Below are 17,078 nucleotides of genomic sequence, written 5' to 3'. Positions count from 1 at the left end.
AAGGAGTATCGCTATACCACATACTAGGCAGTTGAATGCCAAGATATAGTACGCACTATTCGAGTACTTTGCAGGATGGAAACCCAGCTCCGGAATGGGCTCAGGGTGGAGCCTTGACCTTACCTAGGTAGTTGGTAAGAGCCTTAAGCTGAATGTTGTGCATCGTGATTATGGTCGAATCGGATCGATACAGGTGCCAACCCGAGTACGCACACTGCAGGTAACGCGCTCGCTGTGCTTCGCTTTATCCGAAATAAGAGAGTACAAGACAAGAGGGACATTATTGAAGTTGGTATCTAAAAAGACTATCGACTATACTCGTAGTGTTGGGCAGAATATCTCACCGCCCAGTCCACCTCATCTCCGACACAGTTGTTGGTTTTAAACCACCTTGCCATCTATTTGGCGCTTACGTCCTACAGGACTACTCTAGAGACTTGTAAAATGGAGAATGTGATTCCCTCCTTGCGATCCCATTGGCACCTGCATAAGAGTGCCTTAAAATCCATATTCAGCAACGACAACCGGTCATCTTGCCAAGCGGCACCTGTGGGCTTGGGTTTTGTCACAAGAGAACGATATCGACATAAGATTACCATGCTCTAAATCGCCCAACGGCGCATGCTGCAATGCATAGAGAAATTATACAAGGGTTTTAACAATAGTTCTCACGGTTCCATCTCGCTCATGCGGATGGTTGCACCTCAATTTTGTAATTCATGATAGCCCGACTGCGATTGCGGGCACTCTCGCTGGCAAAGGGGGTCTTCAGGGCTGCCGGCCTCTAAGTCGTCTAGCAACCTACCTTAGCTTGAACGGCACTCTCTTTACTTCTTCTTCTCTCTTAAAGTTCTTTCAAATTCTATCTTTCTGCTTTGGAAATTTGAGACATGATATTTTGGCTGATCATCTCAAATCATGGTTAACATGATATTATCACGCTCATTCATACTCTCATTTGTATGGTTGCTGTATTTTTCTGGTTATGTCTTAGGTCAACAGGGTGGCACCTGTGATACTGAGCATCCGTGTAAAAGTGGTTGTTGCTCCAGATTTGGAAGCTGTGGCTTTGGAGAAGGATGGTGTGACGCAAAAAACTGCATAGGTACTTGTAATGCTACATCTGAGTGCGGAAAAGATGCCAGCGAGAAGGGAAGTCTGTGTCCATTGAGCGTTTGCTGCTCAAAATTTGGATTTTGTGGTAAGTATCTATCGACTTATAGGGGACATTTGTTAATAGACATGCCATAGGAACAACTTCTGAATTTTGCGGTACGGGGTGTCAGAGTGGTTGTGAACCCGTGAAGTACATAAGCTTGCTCCCCAAACTCTATTTCCTCACCTTGACATCTATACTGATATTTGAAACTTGTCCAGGCGGCCAATATGCCCGTCTCAATGGATGCAAAGAAGAGTCGCATACTACGAAACATGGGCAGATACTCGAAGTTGTGATAAATTCAAGCCCGAAGATATTCCAATACATGCCATTACTCATCTCAATGTCGCATTTGGGACACTTGGAGCAGACTTCAAGATTGGGGCGGAAGATGAATCTATGATCCGCCGAATTACAAAGTTGAAAATGCAGAACCGAGCACTGACAATCTTTATATCCCTTGGAGGCTGGGTTTTCAATGACCCTGGACCGACTAGGACCCGATTTTCTGACATGGCGGCATCACCTTCAAGTCGAACAACGTTCATCGATAGTGTCATGGACTTTTTAGAAAAGTACGGACTTGATGGTATTGATATCGGTGGGTATTCCTCCATACTGGCTGTGGAAAAGTACGTGAGACTAACCAAGGCGAACAGATTGGGAGTATCCTGAGGCAGACGATCGTGGCGGTATTAAGGCAGACTATGATAACTATCCCCTCCTCATCAGCAATATGAGATCCTCGTTCGACAAGCGTGATCCTTCATGGGGTACTTCATTTTCGATTCTCAACCATTGGAAATCTAGTCTAATACGAGATAGGTATTTCTATGGCAATTCCAGCATCGTATTGGTACCTTCAGCATTTCGACGTCAAGGCTCTCCAACGAAGCCTTAGCTGGTTCAATCTGATGTCTTATGACATGCACGGTAAATGGTTTGTCGCCGCATTTTCTTGATGTTTTGACAGCCAGCTGAAGTTCTTTAGGGATCAATTCAACGAATACACCGGGCCGTAAGTGCATATCCACATTTATAACTGCTTATCACTCATTGATATTTCAGATGGGTCTTTGGCCATACGAACTTAACAGAAATAGAAAGTGCGCTAGACCTGCTCCGGCGTAATGACATCGACCTCAAAAATGTCAACCTAGGGATAGGGTTCTATGGCCGAACATACACCCTAGTTGACTCCCACTGCACGGATCCCGGATGTGAATTTAATAATCCTGGTTTGGCTGGTGACTGCTCTGGCGAAGCAGGAATTCTTACTTTTCGAGGTTTGACTCTAGTGTCCGTCGAGTAATCACTGCTAACCAGAGTACTTAGAAATTGACAGGCGAATCCACAGGCTCAACCAGCATGAATTCTATTACGATAAAGCAACCAGCAGTAAGTGGATGGTCTACGATGCCAACCAATGGATATCATATGATGATGCTCAAAGCTTTTCTGAGAAACGCACTTTTATGGACACTCGATGTCTTGGTGGAGTAATGATATGGGCGATAGACCAAGATACCGAGGACTTCCAAGCTCTCAGCGGTCTCTTAGGTGATGGATTTGTAACTGATGCTCTTATTGAAGGCGGCACAATGAGCGATGAAGAGAAAGAATCCCTGGCTCGTGAATTGAGCGGTCTATCTGGCGATGGATGCTACGTCAGTCTCGGGTGCAGTGGTGAAGGTGTGACCGACACCGTATATTCTTCATGCAACAAGGGCTATGTTCCCACCGAAAGAGTTCATAGTCCAGGCGGTTCTGATATTAACAACTATGGGCCACTGAATCACGAAACCCGATATTGCGAAGTGGGTCAGTGGAAGACTGTGTGCTGCTTAGCTACCAGCCCGGCACAAAACTGCAAATGGAGAGGTGGGCCTGAAAGAAGCTCGATGTATTGCGATGGTGGACTAGGGGACACGACTTGCGGGCCAGATCAGTTCGAGCTGGTTACAGATAAATTCACAAGTGCGGAAGGTGGAGCGATATGTGCGAGCGGTCTCAGGTCTCTCTGCTGTGATGGGATTCCAGAAACCGATAAATGTCGATGGACTGGTTGTTCTACAACACTAGACTGTGATTTCGAGACTGAAGAAATAGTTGCGACTCGTGGAGATTTAGATGGCGGTCGTCCTTGCGCCAATGGTAATTACAGGACTTACTGCTGTCCAAAACCATCCTTGAGTGGTAAGTGTTTCTGCCATGATCATTATTCTATAAGCTTAGCTAACACCCTGGCAGCTGGTGGTCCTAGAGCTAGTATGTTCCGATGAGATTCTTCGCCGTCATTACAACTGATGCCTTTTATAGATCGTTACAAGAACTGCGTTTGGAGTCCTAAAGTACCAACTGTTGCTCAAACCCAGACCGACCTCCCGTGGGCATATTTACCTGACTGTAACATGGGAACCTCTTGCCCTAAAACACAAATTACCATGACCAAGGCTAGGATGCCAGACCGTTATCCGCCCCAACCGGGATACTGCCAATGGGTTGCTCCTGGTCTTGAACATAGACTGTGTTGTGACCCACCAAGAAACGTGCAGCTTCCCTTTCGCCCAGCTGATATTTTTGCAGATTCTCATGGTGGGGATGACCTGTACATGTGAGCACTCGAATCTTTGATTTAAATGTATGCCAGAGTTGTTAACAGTTATATACAGATACAAGGACAACTACGGCAATAATGATAGGGATCCACATGGACCTGACGAGCAAGATTATGGGGATGACCCCTATGGGTTTATCCTCTTAGACGGCGCTGAAGATGCATTACAAGGAAGTTTTCCTCGCAACTACATCTTTGTGCACGATGAAGACGGATCTGGGTTGCCCCTCAAAACGAGGGACACCTTCATGTCCAATGATCCACACTTGATGAGTTCTACCTTCGAACATGAAGAGTCTTGGCATTATGTCTATTGCCACCCAGGAAGGGATTCGGAGTGTAGCAAAGTGTTCATCGATGGCGCTCAGGATACGATCATCACTCTCCCTCGGCATATCGGATCTGGACCTTACGCTAGAATTGTAAGCATGGAATTGGTGGATCATAATGTTCTTCCCGATTACCATTTGGGGAAGAGAGCGCTGGAGAAAGACCATTCCCAAGTATATAAGTTGGTGTTTGACTACGCATTTGACCGCATTAAGAGATCGACATCAGTCAATATTCGGGTTGATTACACAAACATGGTCGACTACTGGGACAAAATGACTGGGTTGGAGTCCGGCAGGGGCTCTGGTGTGTCTAGGAGGAGTGAGAAGCGGTACTGGGGAGAATTCGTAGCCTGGATCAAAAGGTTTAATGGTGAGGTTTGACATTCCCACCCACACAGCGAAATACTAACAAGGATCCAGAGGTTAAACTCTCAGACATGGGCAACCTTCCAATGAAAATAAAGAAATCAATCCTTCTCTACCGTAGGTTGTAACACTCACGTATCCCTAAACAAGCTGACCGGTAACAGGATATAGGGTAGGCTGTCCGCGTGGAACAAGTGTTCTAAAGGCTGGGCTCGATATCACAGCTAATACTGACATGAATATGAATGCTCGTTGGGCCTACTATGTCTCGGGAACTATTGTCCCGCTTGACATTCATAGAACATACGCTTATTTCGGTAAATGCCCTTTTATAGGAAGTTTATATCTTTGCTAACGGGATTATACTAGGCGTTCAACCTACAGCACAGCTGACGATAGAGCTGAAGGGAAGTGCTGAAATGACGTATCACAGTAAGCCTATCAAGTTGATTGACACCTTGGCCTGGCCGGGTCTAGCCATCAAAGGGTACGTCGGGTTTCTCTTTTAAGATTAGATTTCTACTAAGCATACAAATTGTAGAATCGCGGCCATTGGTCCAACAGTCGATCTTTGGGGACAGATGAATTCCACCATTACAGTTTCAGGGTAAGTGTGCCAGTAATATTCTGTAGCAATAACTGCTAATGTAACGGCAGTGAAATGAGGGCTGGAGGTAACCCCCCCTCGTTCTTTAAGTACCCTTCTTCCTAAGAATTACTCTAATGCTGGAGCAGCCAAGGTCGACTTTCCTCAATACGAACTTTTCTTCCCCCAGAATGACGAATCCGAAGAGTTCCAGAAGGTCAAGAAATCTCCAACTTATCCTCAGCATTGTGGCAATCTAACATACATATTTAGTGGCTGGAGCCAAACAAGCAACAAGAACAACAATCAGGTATTTCCGTCATTACTTAACTTCCTTTCATACGAAGCTAATAATTCACAGTCCTAACACCAATCCTTGATGCTTCGGTTACCGCCCACGTGGGTCTCGATTGTGAGTATAATTACATCCAAGCTGCTGCAGCTTAACTTGACTAATGACAAAAGTGACTATTACTCCAGAGGTAAACTTGGGAATCTCCGTGGGATTGAAATCTGGAACCAAAGTTGTTGATGCCCAGGTAAGTATTCTGCATGCGAGGTCTAGTAAATGAGTCGCAATTCTGATCATCACTAGATTGTGGCCTTTGTAAATAACACGTATGAACAATCTTTTCGAGTATGGTGATGGGAATTAACAATTTGCAGGCTTAGTTTTAATGTTGAGGCTCAAGCACAGGGAGGGATTGATAATGGCGGACACGCGAGTGCAAGCTACAAGGTGAGTTCAGATATCCTTCACAGTGGTCTCTCGCGCGTTGCATATTTGGGCGATATATTTTGTGGCCCTTCGGAGGCTGATATATCCGAGTGTCCTTACTCACTACTCTTCAAACATCATATTCTCAATACCCGCTGGCCATGACCTGTACTGATGTTTGATAGATTTGGATTGATTATTTCTATAATTTTGGTGAGTACTCTCTTCTGTGTCCAACAACAAAGTTACTGACACGTTTAGGCATCGGCGGCCACGCAACGTAAGTGAAATAGGACGCCCCTGAGGTGTGAGATGCTAATTCGAGGCAGATTTGTGAGCTTTTTCAAGACAGCTCTCAAACGTAAGCCTATTTATGACATGGCTTAGTATAACATTAACCGTCTCCAGCACGAACACTATGGGATGGCAAAGGCCAATCAATCCGCCTATGGGAGCATGAAGGTGTAAGTTATGCATGCCCGTTGCCAAAGTATGAACTAAAACACCCATAGTCGGTGAGTACCGGCACGCCGCCTCGATCGCTCACAGGGTCCACATACTGGAATGACACATTGGGTGAACCCATAGGCTTAAATGACAATTGGTTCCGAGATGAGGAAGCAAATTTCGAATCCTCAGGACTACTTTCCAAGAGACTTTCATTATCGGATATCTCGGCTTTCGGAAAGGGATTACTGCAATGTAACGACGGCGGTGCCTGTTCAGCAGGTAAATGCAATGGCGACGCCTGTGAGATAAGTACTCAACCGGAGGGTACCAAAAAGCGAGCAGACGACCCTGACGACCCTATGGATATCGATATCGATCACTGCATCACCGCCATGCCCGCCATCATGTATAACTGCAAATATTTCCCTGACCGGTCATTGCGCCGCACAGCTGGTGGACCTGATAAAGTCTTCCCTGGGATCTGTCGTAATATCCTCGACCACTTCGCCAACGCTGGGCTCGGATCAGGGCCAATGATGCTCTCTTATGATGGAAGTAGCGGTAATGATGCTAATCGAGACGCTATGTGTGGTTCAAACGTCTTACCCTATACGGAAAACGACGGTAACGGCAACCCCATCCAGAAAATGCAATCTTGGCGAGCATTCTGTCAGAAAGACTCTGATGAATTTTCTGACGCGCAAGGAGGGCCACGAATTAAACACGGAAATGAGAATTGGTCGTCTTGTGACGAGTTTCCGTTCAATAGGTAATCTCATTGCCTCTACTCTTCAAAGTGATTAAACTAACATGGTGTTCTCAGCGTTGATCAGGGAGGTGTCGGGGTTAGGGCTTGCGTACCAGGATATCAGCAACAAATCCAAGGAACCTGTAACGGCTTGTTCAAATTCATCGATCAGAACATTCCTCTAGTCCCCAGCATTCCAAACTGGAGAGTGAGTATTCCCCTTGTGGCACCTAGGAATCTTCTAACAGGGGAAATATAGCGATGGGATGCAAACTGGAAAGGAGCAGCCCGACCAGGCGGCTGGAACAACGCAAATCCGAAAACCAAAGACTTCACCTTTCACCTCTTTTCTTCCGATGGCACAACAATCCCAGGGAGAAACTCTGCTTACCAAATCTTCGACCACGTTCTCGTTGCGGATCCGCAGATTCCAGGTCTCGAAACTGACATCTCTCTCGTCATTGCAGCAGTGAACCTTGGGGGTAATCCAACATACAGAATCACGAGGAACAATGGCAACAATGCTTATTGCGACTCGGGATTCGCATTAAACTCGGCGAGTTGGGGAAATTATGTCAGCGCGAAAGGGTAATTTTCCTTCCCGTGCTCCTCAAAGTTATGAATTTATGATGCTAATACTTCAAATCAGTTGTAAAGTAAAGTTCGATACTCAGGCCGCTTCCACCAAATTAAAGCGTGGAATCCAGCCCAGTACTGATGATATGGTCAAGATCACCTGTGAGTCTATTGCATCCGTCTCGTTCATGTTGTGGCGACTCCTCATTCTAATTCTCATCTAGCTGTTGAACTTGATCCTGCGGCCCCTGAGCAGTGGATTCGCGTTAGTGGCCCAGGCGAATCGATGGACGACCAGCAAGGAACCGGTCAAGATGAAGGGGGAAGCTCGCCAAATGAACCTTTTCCGGTGGTTTCTGATCGGCAGCGGGGAAGGGAATTAAGAAGGAAAAGGCATTCGTTGTTTCACAGACACCATAAACATTGAATTCCTTCTCTCGTGTTGCAAATTAGCTTGCGAGAATTTATGTAGTTGTACTGTTTAGTAACTAGGGAAGTTATGTGATTGCGGATCCGATTCTGAACCTGAAAAATCGGCAATAGCCGTGGCTAGATGGTCTAGTCTTTCATACATACTCGCTACCTGCGCGTCGTACTTTGAATTTCGGAAGAGTCCTCCATCTACACAGGATTAATGAGTTACGAAGAAGAGAGAATAACAGGGATCTTCAATGTTACGATTTAGGAGGCTATTCGTCTTTTGGATCTTAAGCAACTGCTTCTCGAGAGCCCAATCCTCCATCGAGGCTTCAGCAATAAAGCGTATGGTAAGAACCTTGTGCTTTTGAGGGATCCGAACTGCGCGTGAAAGACATTGAAATTCTTTACTTCAAGATTGGGCCCTTCGAGTTGTTCTTTTTTCATGCCTGCTTTTGAGAAGGTGCTGTTAAGTACCTTTGGATGTAGACAGTTCTAAACTTCTACTGCGAGTTCCTCGTGCGGAGAATAGGTTCTACAAGATGTCAAAGATCATACAAACACATATTCAAGATATTGACATCTCTTCCGGGTAGGTTTTTCCGTGCGTCTTCGGAGGAAAGGCTGACGTAAAATAGCTTCTCCTGTTCAGACTTATTAATACCATCATCACATACTTGGTCCTACGGTACCTAGGTAGGTAGTATAGGCAACGCGCAGCACCCCACGCTGCAAAGCACAACTACCGGCTGTCCAGCTATTGCATAAACTCGAAAAAACTGCCTCACGGCCCTCACCTGGCATGCTAGCATGCAGGCGAAGGGCTCGCATATGATCATATCAGACTTTATCCTTACCTGGTGCGAGTTGGTAGCCGGTGTCAACATCTCCATCTAACCTGGACAAACAACCAGATATGTAAGCCAAGTACCGACGTAAGAAGCATCTGCGAACAAGTCGGCGGTAGGTACGCGATCGTGTGTGTGGCTTTAGTACACGCCAAGTGGCGCACAATCTCGAGTTTCTTGGGCTCTTGGGCTTTGGCAGTCACATGGCCGGCTAATCTGGCGCATAGAGGAAGGATATGGTCGGATATGGTGACATTATTGAAGGCGCCGTGGGATCAATCTCAACCTCTGGACGCCACGTTGGGCCGGGCCGCCATCCCCTGAAACCCGCATCAACTTTAATTCGACTGAGGCCCCAACCGGACAACCCACGCGGTGCTTCCCAATTATATTCTCCTTGCCGCTACGAAGTACATATACTTTTCAATATAAACCGGCATACTACCTAGGTACGTACAAACGTCGTAGTCGGCAGGCATCGTCAAAGCGAAAAGGAGCGTCTTTAAGTGCTATTGGTGTTGATGGGCTTGTGCGAGTACGGAGCAAAGATGCTTGCAGGCTCTTTTTTTTTTAACTTTTGCACTGTCTGTGCAACCCCCGGAGCGGCTTTTACTCGTTCGCTACCAAATATACCGCGCAAGCAATGTAGGACGGGTATCAACCTCGTCCGATGAGTCAGTTGAAAATTTTTGACTGATCAGTCCACTAAGTCGGCACTCTACCCGGTACGCGTACCATCACTGGAAGCCTTTGCCCTATCTCCGCCCCAAGAAAGTCCAAAGGCTGAGCCCTCTCCTGGAAGGGGGAAGTACAAGTTTTGGAGGGAAGGGGCCAGGCACCCGGTAGTTGATACCCAGCTTAGTGCTGTAATCAATATGCCGTGCCACTAAATTATATTTCTTCCTCTAGAAAGCGCCACCATTCCAATTGGCTCACTTGGTTTGCTTTTATTGATGTTCTTCATTTCAAATCGCTCTCGGATTATTCGTGATACCGGAAGGGGCGTCTGCTGACGCAATGGGTACATCCAATTATCAATCCTGTACTCCTGGTTTCACTCCCTGCCTCGATTCCCGAGAGCTGTACGAAACGCAATCACCCGTGGAAGTGTTACGATTACTCAATATACGCCCCCCAGGCAGGCCGGTAAGTTCGAGCATCTCCTCTTCTCCGTGGACATTAGATCTTCTTCCAAGCCTGTCCACCTCGCCTTATTCCTCACCGTGAATCCAAAGTTCGTTCCAGATGCACAAGCCTGGCACCCAGCAGCACACTTGACATAGCAGTTGTTGGCTATTACTCGTATGGATGGTATTATCGAAGATATCCGGTTGTTAGGCGAGTTCACGGCCACTTCGTGCATTCCTGAGCATTTCCGAGGATATTGTACTTCTGTATCATAGGAAATATCTCGGGCTTTGCCATTAGAACACATGGTTCGTGTGATGCAAAGTTTGTGTCCAAACTTTAAAGTGGGGATGCAACAGGCTGTGCTAGACAAATATATAAATGAAGGTGCATGGCCTGGAATGTAGAGATCATATCCAGAACATCCAGATCTACAATCTCCATCTTTCAGTAACTCTTTCGTCTTGAATTTCAAATCCCACGAAATATGTCTCCTCCAAAATTCCCCTTTGCTCGCCCTTCAGGCTACGAGCCTCCTCTTGAATATGCCCAGCTGCGGGCCAATGAACCTGTGTCTCAAGTTAGACTCTTCGATGGCAGTCTTGCCTGGCTTGTCGTGAAGCACAAAGATATCTGCAGCGTCTTGACAGACCAGCGGCTCTCAAAGGTGTGATTTTGTTCTTCATATATGATTACTAAATAACTAATATTCTCTCAGGAGAGAAACCGTCCAGGTTTCCCAGAGCTGAGTGCCGGTGGCAAGGCAGCGGCAAAGAATAAGCCAACATTTGTTGACATGGTAAGTGGTGAAATCCAACTTTGTCTAGATGTATCTGACTAGCTGGTGTCTAGGATCCACCGCATCATATGCAACAGAGGTATTTAAAACCTTGAAAACATCCTAGATCAAGACTGATATATCCCTTTCAAGGAGCATGGTTGAGCCCATTTTCACAAAAGCGCATATTGACAGCACACGCCCTCACATCCAAAAGACAGTCGACTCTCTACTTGATATCATTATCAAACAGGGAGGTGCAAAGCCCTTCGACATAGTCGACAAATTTGCCCTCCCAGTCCCATCATACGTATATAGCCCCGCCTCCTTTTCCGCTCCTACTAATTATTAAAGATCATCTATGGCATCTTGGGAGTTCCGTTCTCAGACCTCCCATATCTCACACAGCAAGCAGCAATCCGCAGCAACGGTTCGGCAACTGCAACAGAAGCGTCAAAGGCGAATGATTCTTTGCTCCAGTATATTGGCGGCCTCGTGGACCAACGCATGGCAGCCCCTAAAGATGATCTCATCAGTCTCCTGGTGACGCAGCAACTCAGTCAAGGGCACCTGAGAAAACACGATGTTACCCAGATGGCCTTCCTTCTCCTGGTCGCAGGAAACGCAACCATGGTCAGCATGATAGCGCTCGGCATCGTTACGCTCCTACAACACCCAGACCAATTGGAAGACCTGAAACGATTTCCTGAGAGATGGACAGCACCATTCGTGGAGGAGCTTTGTAGGTATCATACTGCTTCGGCTCTGGCAACAAAGAGAGTTGCCAAAGAAGATGTGGTTATTGGTGGGAAGACAATTAAGCAAGGTGAGGGTATTATTGCTGCGACGCAGAGCGGAAATCGTGATGAAGATGTGTTTCCTAACCCGGATGTTTTTGATATGAAGAGGAAGAGGGGGAGGGAGGAGGCTCTGGGTTATGGTTGGGGTGGACATCGATGTGTTGCTGAATGGCTTGTAAGCATGCCGATCTCCCTTGCATCCTATTCACTTTGTTTTCGAAACATATGTTACCGTCTATCCTATGTTCTTATTTTACTTCCCTCCCGAGGAACTAGAGAAGAACGAATGCTAACCTACCCAATCATATAGGCAAGAACAGAACTTGAAATCGTTTTTGGTAAGAGTCCCATCCTCATCCCTGGCACGATCACCCGCTAATTTATATGCTCCCACAGCTACGCTATTCAAGAAACTCCCCACTCTCAAACTGGCTATCCCCTTCGACCAAGTCCAATATTCGCCACCGAAAAAGGATGTTGGAATCTCCGAGCTACCAGTTGTCTTCTAATTGTCCTCCAATCGGTGTTCTATCCTCTATAATTACCTAGGTAATCTGCGGCGAAACCTTCTCGACATTGCTTCTAATGCGTTTGGTAAGCGTCGCGGCTCTCCTTCCCTAGCCTCACCACTCAGTCGCGTTTCTGGTCTACCTTCTGGGAAAAGTTATCAACTCTACATAGTACGCGAGTATATTCAGGGGGATCAAGTCGGCTCCCAGCGAGTCTCAACAGGATCCCCCCAAAAATAAAATCCTTCGATTGCTCAATTCGCACTCCTCTGACAACATGACATGACCCATGATTTGTAAACAAGCCGTACATATTATAATAGTCTTATTGTTGTATATAATGGTTCAGGGGCTTGACGAGGTCCAGTGATGTGGTGCTGTGCCAGTCTATAACTACCTACGTAAGTGAGATCACATATAAGAAGGCATAAGACCCCTTTCCATTTAACTCTCTAGTCATTACAACTACTGTCCACCTTGTCCTAGACCATGCCTGCTTTGTTGTCCTTTTGAAAGTTCATATCCTTACTTAAAAGTTAAATTATAATCAAAATCCCGGAACAAATCCCAACCCCGCTTAAAATATTATTCCTTTTACCTACAAAATAAGATAACCCTCCTCTGAAAACAAGGCTACCGTAGGCCAGAAAGCTGGGAGTTATGCACCTGAACCAATTTCTATTTATACTCCGCAGGCACTCTAGCAGCCTTCCGACAGCCACTGGGCGGAGCTTTACTGTATGGATCGCTGGGCTTAATTTCAAGTCACGTTAGGAAGAAAGTTTCACAGAGCAACGAGAATCAAGCAACTATGTGGAGCTCTGAGATAGGAAGTATTAGAATATTCAGAGAAACCTGCAGCCGGATTTGGCGGTTTTCAACGCTGTTTTTGACTGCAGGTTTCCCTCCATAAACACTAATACCACATAATAACTTATCATCTTGGAAGCAGATGTCTGATCTACCCTACTCGGAGAGTATCGCAGAACAAAGGAGCCGTACGTCAGGGGAGAAGGACATCTGCTGGCCAAACGATTCAAGGTCGAGTGGAAGGAGTTCTTCGAGCATGGAGGTACTACTTCCTAGGAGATCCAAGAACCGACGGTGCCGGTTCCTGAAGCAGACCCCCTCAATGAACTGATAGACTGTGTCATAAAGTTCAACCACCTGCACCCCGCTGACAGAGACTACCCAAACCAGGAACCCCTCCCTAGGACGATGGATTGCCGTTTCTGTGGCAATTACCTCCTTGAGATCATACATGAGAACGAACATATCCTATTATGCGAGGGAAGGTCATTGGCGTGGGCAATCATGGATGAATTTGAAAACAAGGAGACTGAAAGTCCTCCCTCCACAACTTGCTCCATGGCCCAGTCAGGCTCGACAGGAAAAAGATGCAAATACAAGTACAGATCAACCAAGTCGCCGCGTTCCCACAGATCCCACGCCTGCCATGCTCACCGAGATGGGCAATCGAAAGGGTTGGTATGCTATGATCATTCGACTATCTTTCGGAATATCCATGACTTCCGCGTCCATCTTATAATGCTCCACTCTGCACCTTCGAGTATCATCGCTCTCGAATCATCTTTGGGCGAGATAGCCCCAGAGACATTGGTCTTCTGGTGTAAGTTTTGTGAAGTGTGGATTCCTCGAAAAGAGTCTTCCGAGGACGAGCACTTTCCGAGCCATATCGGGAACGTCGATTCTGCCATCGCGAGGTACTGCCGTTTACCATGTGTATGGGTGCCAACATTCGGCATTCTGCATATTCTGTTTGTTTGACGAACAGACTGGGCTCTCGTCTCAATTTCGCAGATTTCCTCATCAGAGATCCTTCTTCCAACATGTTGAAGGACATCTCCAGGCTGTGGGCGCGGGGGAACATATGGTCTGCCCCGCCGCATCTGCAACTGCGAACGGTATTCCTGCCCAATGTGCTGACATCGAGGCCCTCGATAAGGAATGCTTAGCAAAACACCTAGTCGATGCTCATGGCTTGTTGATCGATGCCAACAAGTTTGTCAAGGCGAACGACAGCACCGATTAACGAGTCAATAAACAGCAGAAGGGGTCTGCACTAGAAGATAAAGATGCCAACCAGACTCCGAAGGCTAGCGGACAACAGCGTGGTAATAATGGATATGGTTTGAAGAAGCTGTAAGCTATGTGTTTTTGTTCGCTGAGTAGGATTCTTGGAGCGACTACGTTGTGAGGACGGTAGGGTGAAGTTTGCTTTATCTTCAAATCTATCCTTAATATTGCGAGCATTGCTTTGAGCAATGTAGCAATCGACACTGTCAATTCTTAGATATTAGCGACATTAAGACGCGATGAAAAAGCACAGGTAGCTCCACATAGCATTACAATGAAACTAACATACTCCTGAATCCAATCCCTCACCCAAGTCCTAGACTCTCATCCATAAGCTCAGAACCCCCGTCGCATACCCAGTTATTTCACTAGCTTCTAATTTCGAGTCGCCATAAACGCGATTTACGAAGCTGATGGGCACCTCAGCAACAGTGCATCCCATCAGCTTGGCCAGCACCATGAGCTCCATCTGGAAGACATATCCCTTACTCTGCACCTTCACAATAACCTTATCCAATATCTCTTTTTTGTACAATCTGAAACTCCCGGTCAGCCTATGTTCACGGACGTAGGTGACTCCTAGATCAAAGCCATTCTATAAAGATACTGACGCAGCTTCTCGTCCGCAGTCCAATTCGCTACGGGTAATTTCGTGATTATCATGGACGCCGATTTCAGCCATCACCCCAAGTTCATCCCCGAAATGATTCGCGTTCAAGCGACCAAAAACCACGACATTGTGACCGGTACAAGATATTCTGGAAACGGAGGTGTTTACGCTGGGATTTAAAGAGGAAGGTCGTGTCTAGAGGCGCAAATCTCTTCGCGGATACTATGCTCCGTCCCGGCGTGAGCGGCCTGTCCCTAAGCCCAACTTTCCAGTACGCTGCTTGAGGATAATGCGACCAGGGAACGCCTTCTGGAGTTGTTTCGCTACCTCGGCGGTATTATCCGGGCTTGAATCGTCGACAATGACGATTTCATATTCGAACCCGCTGTATGCTGTTTATGTCTTACTTCTTTGTGAAGCTGTCGTTCAGGAGAGACACAATAATGGGCAAATTCTTGCGCTCATTATAGGTCGGCAAGATGACGGGATACTTGTTTTTGGGAGCCATTGATGCTGATCGAGGTGACAAAAGAACTACAAGGTACGGAGATACGCGCCCTTGCACGTGATCACGCGACGCCGGCCCACGCTTCAAACCAGCCATCCAACTTCCCATCCCATGTTCCTTGTCAGTCCCTACACATCCACTAGATCAACGAGCGACTTCAGATCACCTAGCGATTATCGCACATCGTAAGAACCATGGGATCAGGGCTCTCCATTCATCAGGAAATCAATCAGTAACATGGAACCCATGAAGCTACTCGTTCCGAAGAAACCGGCCTCCTATTTGAGATATCACTATGGGGAAGATTGTAACAAAAAGCATGGGCTGCATATATCACTGCTGCAATAAATGATGTTGTTTACCTGGTCCGACTCCAAAAGTGTATCCTAGCTAACTCAAGGAAGGCCGGCCTATTAGCACAGCGAAAATAATTCCACACAAGTTGGAAGTGCAACTTACATAGGACGACCTTTTGTTCAGATTCAGTGATCATTAGTGATATTTTGTCTCTTGCATTGACCTTGCTATCGCCGAGCCTGTTTGCTGGTGACTAGCCGTTGTTTTCGCTATCATCTAACTCGTCTTCGCTACTGTTCATTTGAATCATTTCATATTCATCGCATCTTCGTCGCCATCAAACCTCTCCTCTTCCCCCTCGTCAAGTTCTTTTAATACGACTTATATTTAAATAATATAAAAACTATAACGGATCTGCGAGGGGCTAGAAGAGGATCCCCTGAAATATGATCTAGCTGCCAATTCGGCGTACTTAGGACTTAGGACTTAGGACTCAGGGCTCAGCTCAGGTTAGAGCAGCGACTGCTCGAGTCCAAAGACGGAAATAGCTATTTGGTGAAATCAAAATTCGTAGCAGATTATAGCGGTACTCTAGCTTGAAAATTGAATATGAAGCTCCCCTCTTCTCATTACCGCCCAGTAAAAAGGGCGCCGTTTCGCCCACCTACAACCAGCCACCGCCCGCGCAATTCACTCCAAACATCCCGTCGATATCTAATACGAAATAACCAAATTAATTTCTAACAAGCGCATAGCCCAAATAGTCAAGCGCCCGTTAACTTTCTCCCCCTACCAAAACATGTAAGTATCCACTCCCTCCACCACCTCAAAAGTTTACTAATAAATAATAGCCACCAAAAAAAAATGAAAAGAGGAACCCCCCTAAAAAGAAAGGGGGGAGGGGGAACCAAAAACAAAACCAATCAAGGGCCCTGAAAAAGGGCCCAAAAAGCGACAAAAATCCCTAGCCGACTAGGGTAAGGGTAATAAAGGCCATGACGTTGGATCATGGCTCCCTTCCGCAAAAAACCAGTTCAGTCTGGTTTTTCCTCTAAAGCGAGGACCCTCGAGGGGTCTTCCGCTTAGAGTTTTTGCAGTTTTATTCCATGTTTACTTTTTTTGTTGGGCTTCCTCTTGGGAGTTGATATTGGCTAAGCAAGGATACATAAGAGCGTGTGGAATTTTATTGTCGGGCGACGGGTGTTGAGTGTTGCGGATGGTCTTTTGCCATTCCTGAGCGCCTGACAAGCTACTTGTCACCTCATGCTTCGTGGTAATGTGGTAATATATGGCTCAGGTCATGGGGATAAGAGCCAGCTGTTTAATGTCTAAAGCAATGGATGAATTATAGCGCGCAGATGGCGGCTTAATATACCCATGGTAGGTACCTAGGTACCTACGGAGAGATATCCACGAAGCGTTCAGCCAAGAGGGAACCTGTGAAAACTCTAACATACCTAGGTATCCTACTCTCGCGGTAACATCACTTTCTTTAGACATTATACTATTTATAATCAGCCAGTGGCAAATCTTT

The 17,078-nt window shown here is 46.4% G+C and overlaps 4 protein-coding genes across 4 annotated transcripts; 3 read left to right on the top strand and 1 right to left on the bottom strand.

Annotated features, from left to right (window-relative positions):
• Positions 1-1,402: 1,402 nt before the first annotated feature.
• On the top strand, positions 1,403-7,972 carry BP5553_03585 (Uncharacterized protein; the record flags this gene model as incomplete). Its single annotated transcript, XM_032012208.1, has 30 exons — positions 1,403-1,760; positions 1,819-1,932; positions 1,985-2,099; positions 2,151-2,177; positions 2,228-2,445; positions 2,495-3,355; positions 3,410-3,427; positions 3,479-3,773; positions 3,832-4,478; positions 4,529-4,591; positions 4,639-4,791; positions 4,844-4,961; positions 5,016-5,081; positions 5,132-5,148; positions 5,210-5,277; positions 5,334-5,370; positions 5,422-5,472; positions 5,526-5,599; positions 5,656-5,678; positions 5,727-5,799; positions 5,964-5,991; positions 6,040-6,058; positions 6,108-6,139; positions 6,187-6,242; positions 6,291-6,997; positions 7,052-7,184; positions 7,236-7,564; positions 7,626-7,714; positions 7,777-7,860; positions 7,920-7,972. The coding sequence occupies 30 exons, from the start codon at positions 1,403-1,405 to the stop codon at positions 7,970-7,972; spliced, it is 4,926 nt and encodes a 1,641-aa protein (XP_031871901.1).
• Positions 7,973-10,432: 2,460 nt separating this feature from the next.
• Positions 10,433-12,032, top strand: BP5553_03584 (Cytochrome P450 55A2; the record flags this gene model as incomplete). The annotated part of the gene is made up of 7 exons (XM_032012207.1): positions 10,433-10,612; positions 10,664-10,744; positions 10,798-10,823; positions 10,877-11,033; positions 11,078-11,698; positions 11,834-11,861; positions 11,920-12,032. 7 exons carry the CDS (start codon positions 10,433-10,435, stop codon positions 12,030-12,032), a joined length of 1,206 nt encoding a protein of 401 aa, XP_031871900.1.
• Positions 12,033-13,346: 1,314 nt separating this feature from the next.
• BP5553_03583 (uncharacterized protein) lies at positions 13,347-14,085 on the top strand (the record flags this gene model as incomplete). Its single annotated transcript, XM_032012206.1, has 2 exons — positions 13,347-13,775; positions 13,828-14,085. The coding sequence occupies 2 exons, from the start codon at positions 13,347-13,349 to the stop codon at positions 14,083-14,085; spliced, it is 687 nt and encodes a 228-aa protein (XP_031871899.1).
• Positions 14,086-14,961: 876 nt separating this feature from the next.
• BP5553_03582 (uncharacterized protein) lies at positions 14,962-15,247 on the bottom strand (the record flags this gene model as incomplete). The annotated part of the gene is made up of 2 exons (XM_032012205.1): positions 14,962-15,124; positions 15,147-15,247. The coding sequence occupies 2 exons, from the start codon at positions 15,245-15,247 to the stop codon at positions 14,962-14,964; spliced, it is 264 nt and encodes an 87-aa protein (XP_031871898.1).
• Between the last annotated feature and the right edge of the window lie 1,831 nt (positions 15,248-17,078).

The sequence above is a fragment of the Venustampulla echinocandica genome (genome assembly GCF_003357145.1).
Source record: "Venustampulla echinocandica strain BP 5553 chromosome Unknown scaffold_1, whole genome shotgun sequence".
Classification (NCBI taxonomy): domain Eukaryota; kingdom Fungi; phylum Ascomycota; class Leotiomycetes; order Helotiales; family Pleuroascaceae; genus Venustampulla; species Venustampulla echinocandica.
Note: the sequence above shows the minus strand (reverse complement) of the source record. Positions and strands in the feature narration are given on the sequence as shown.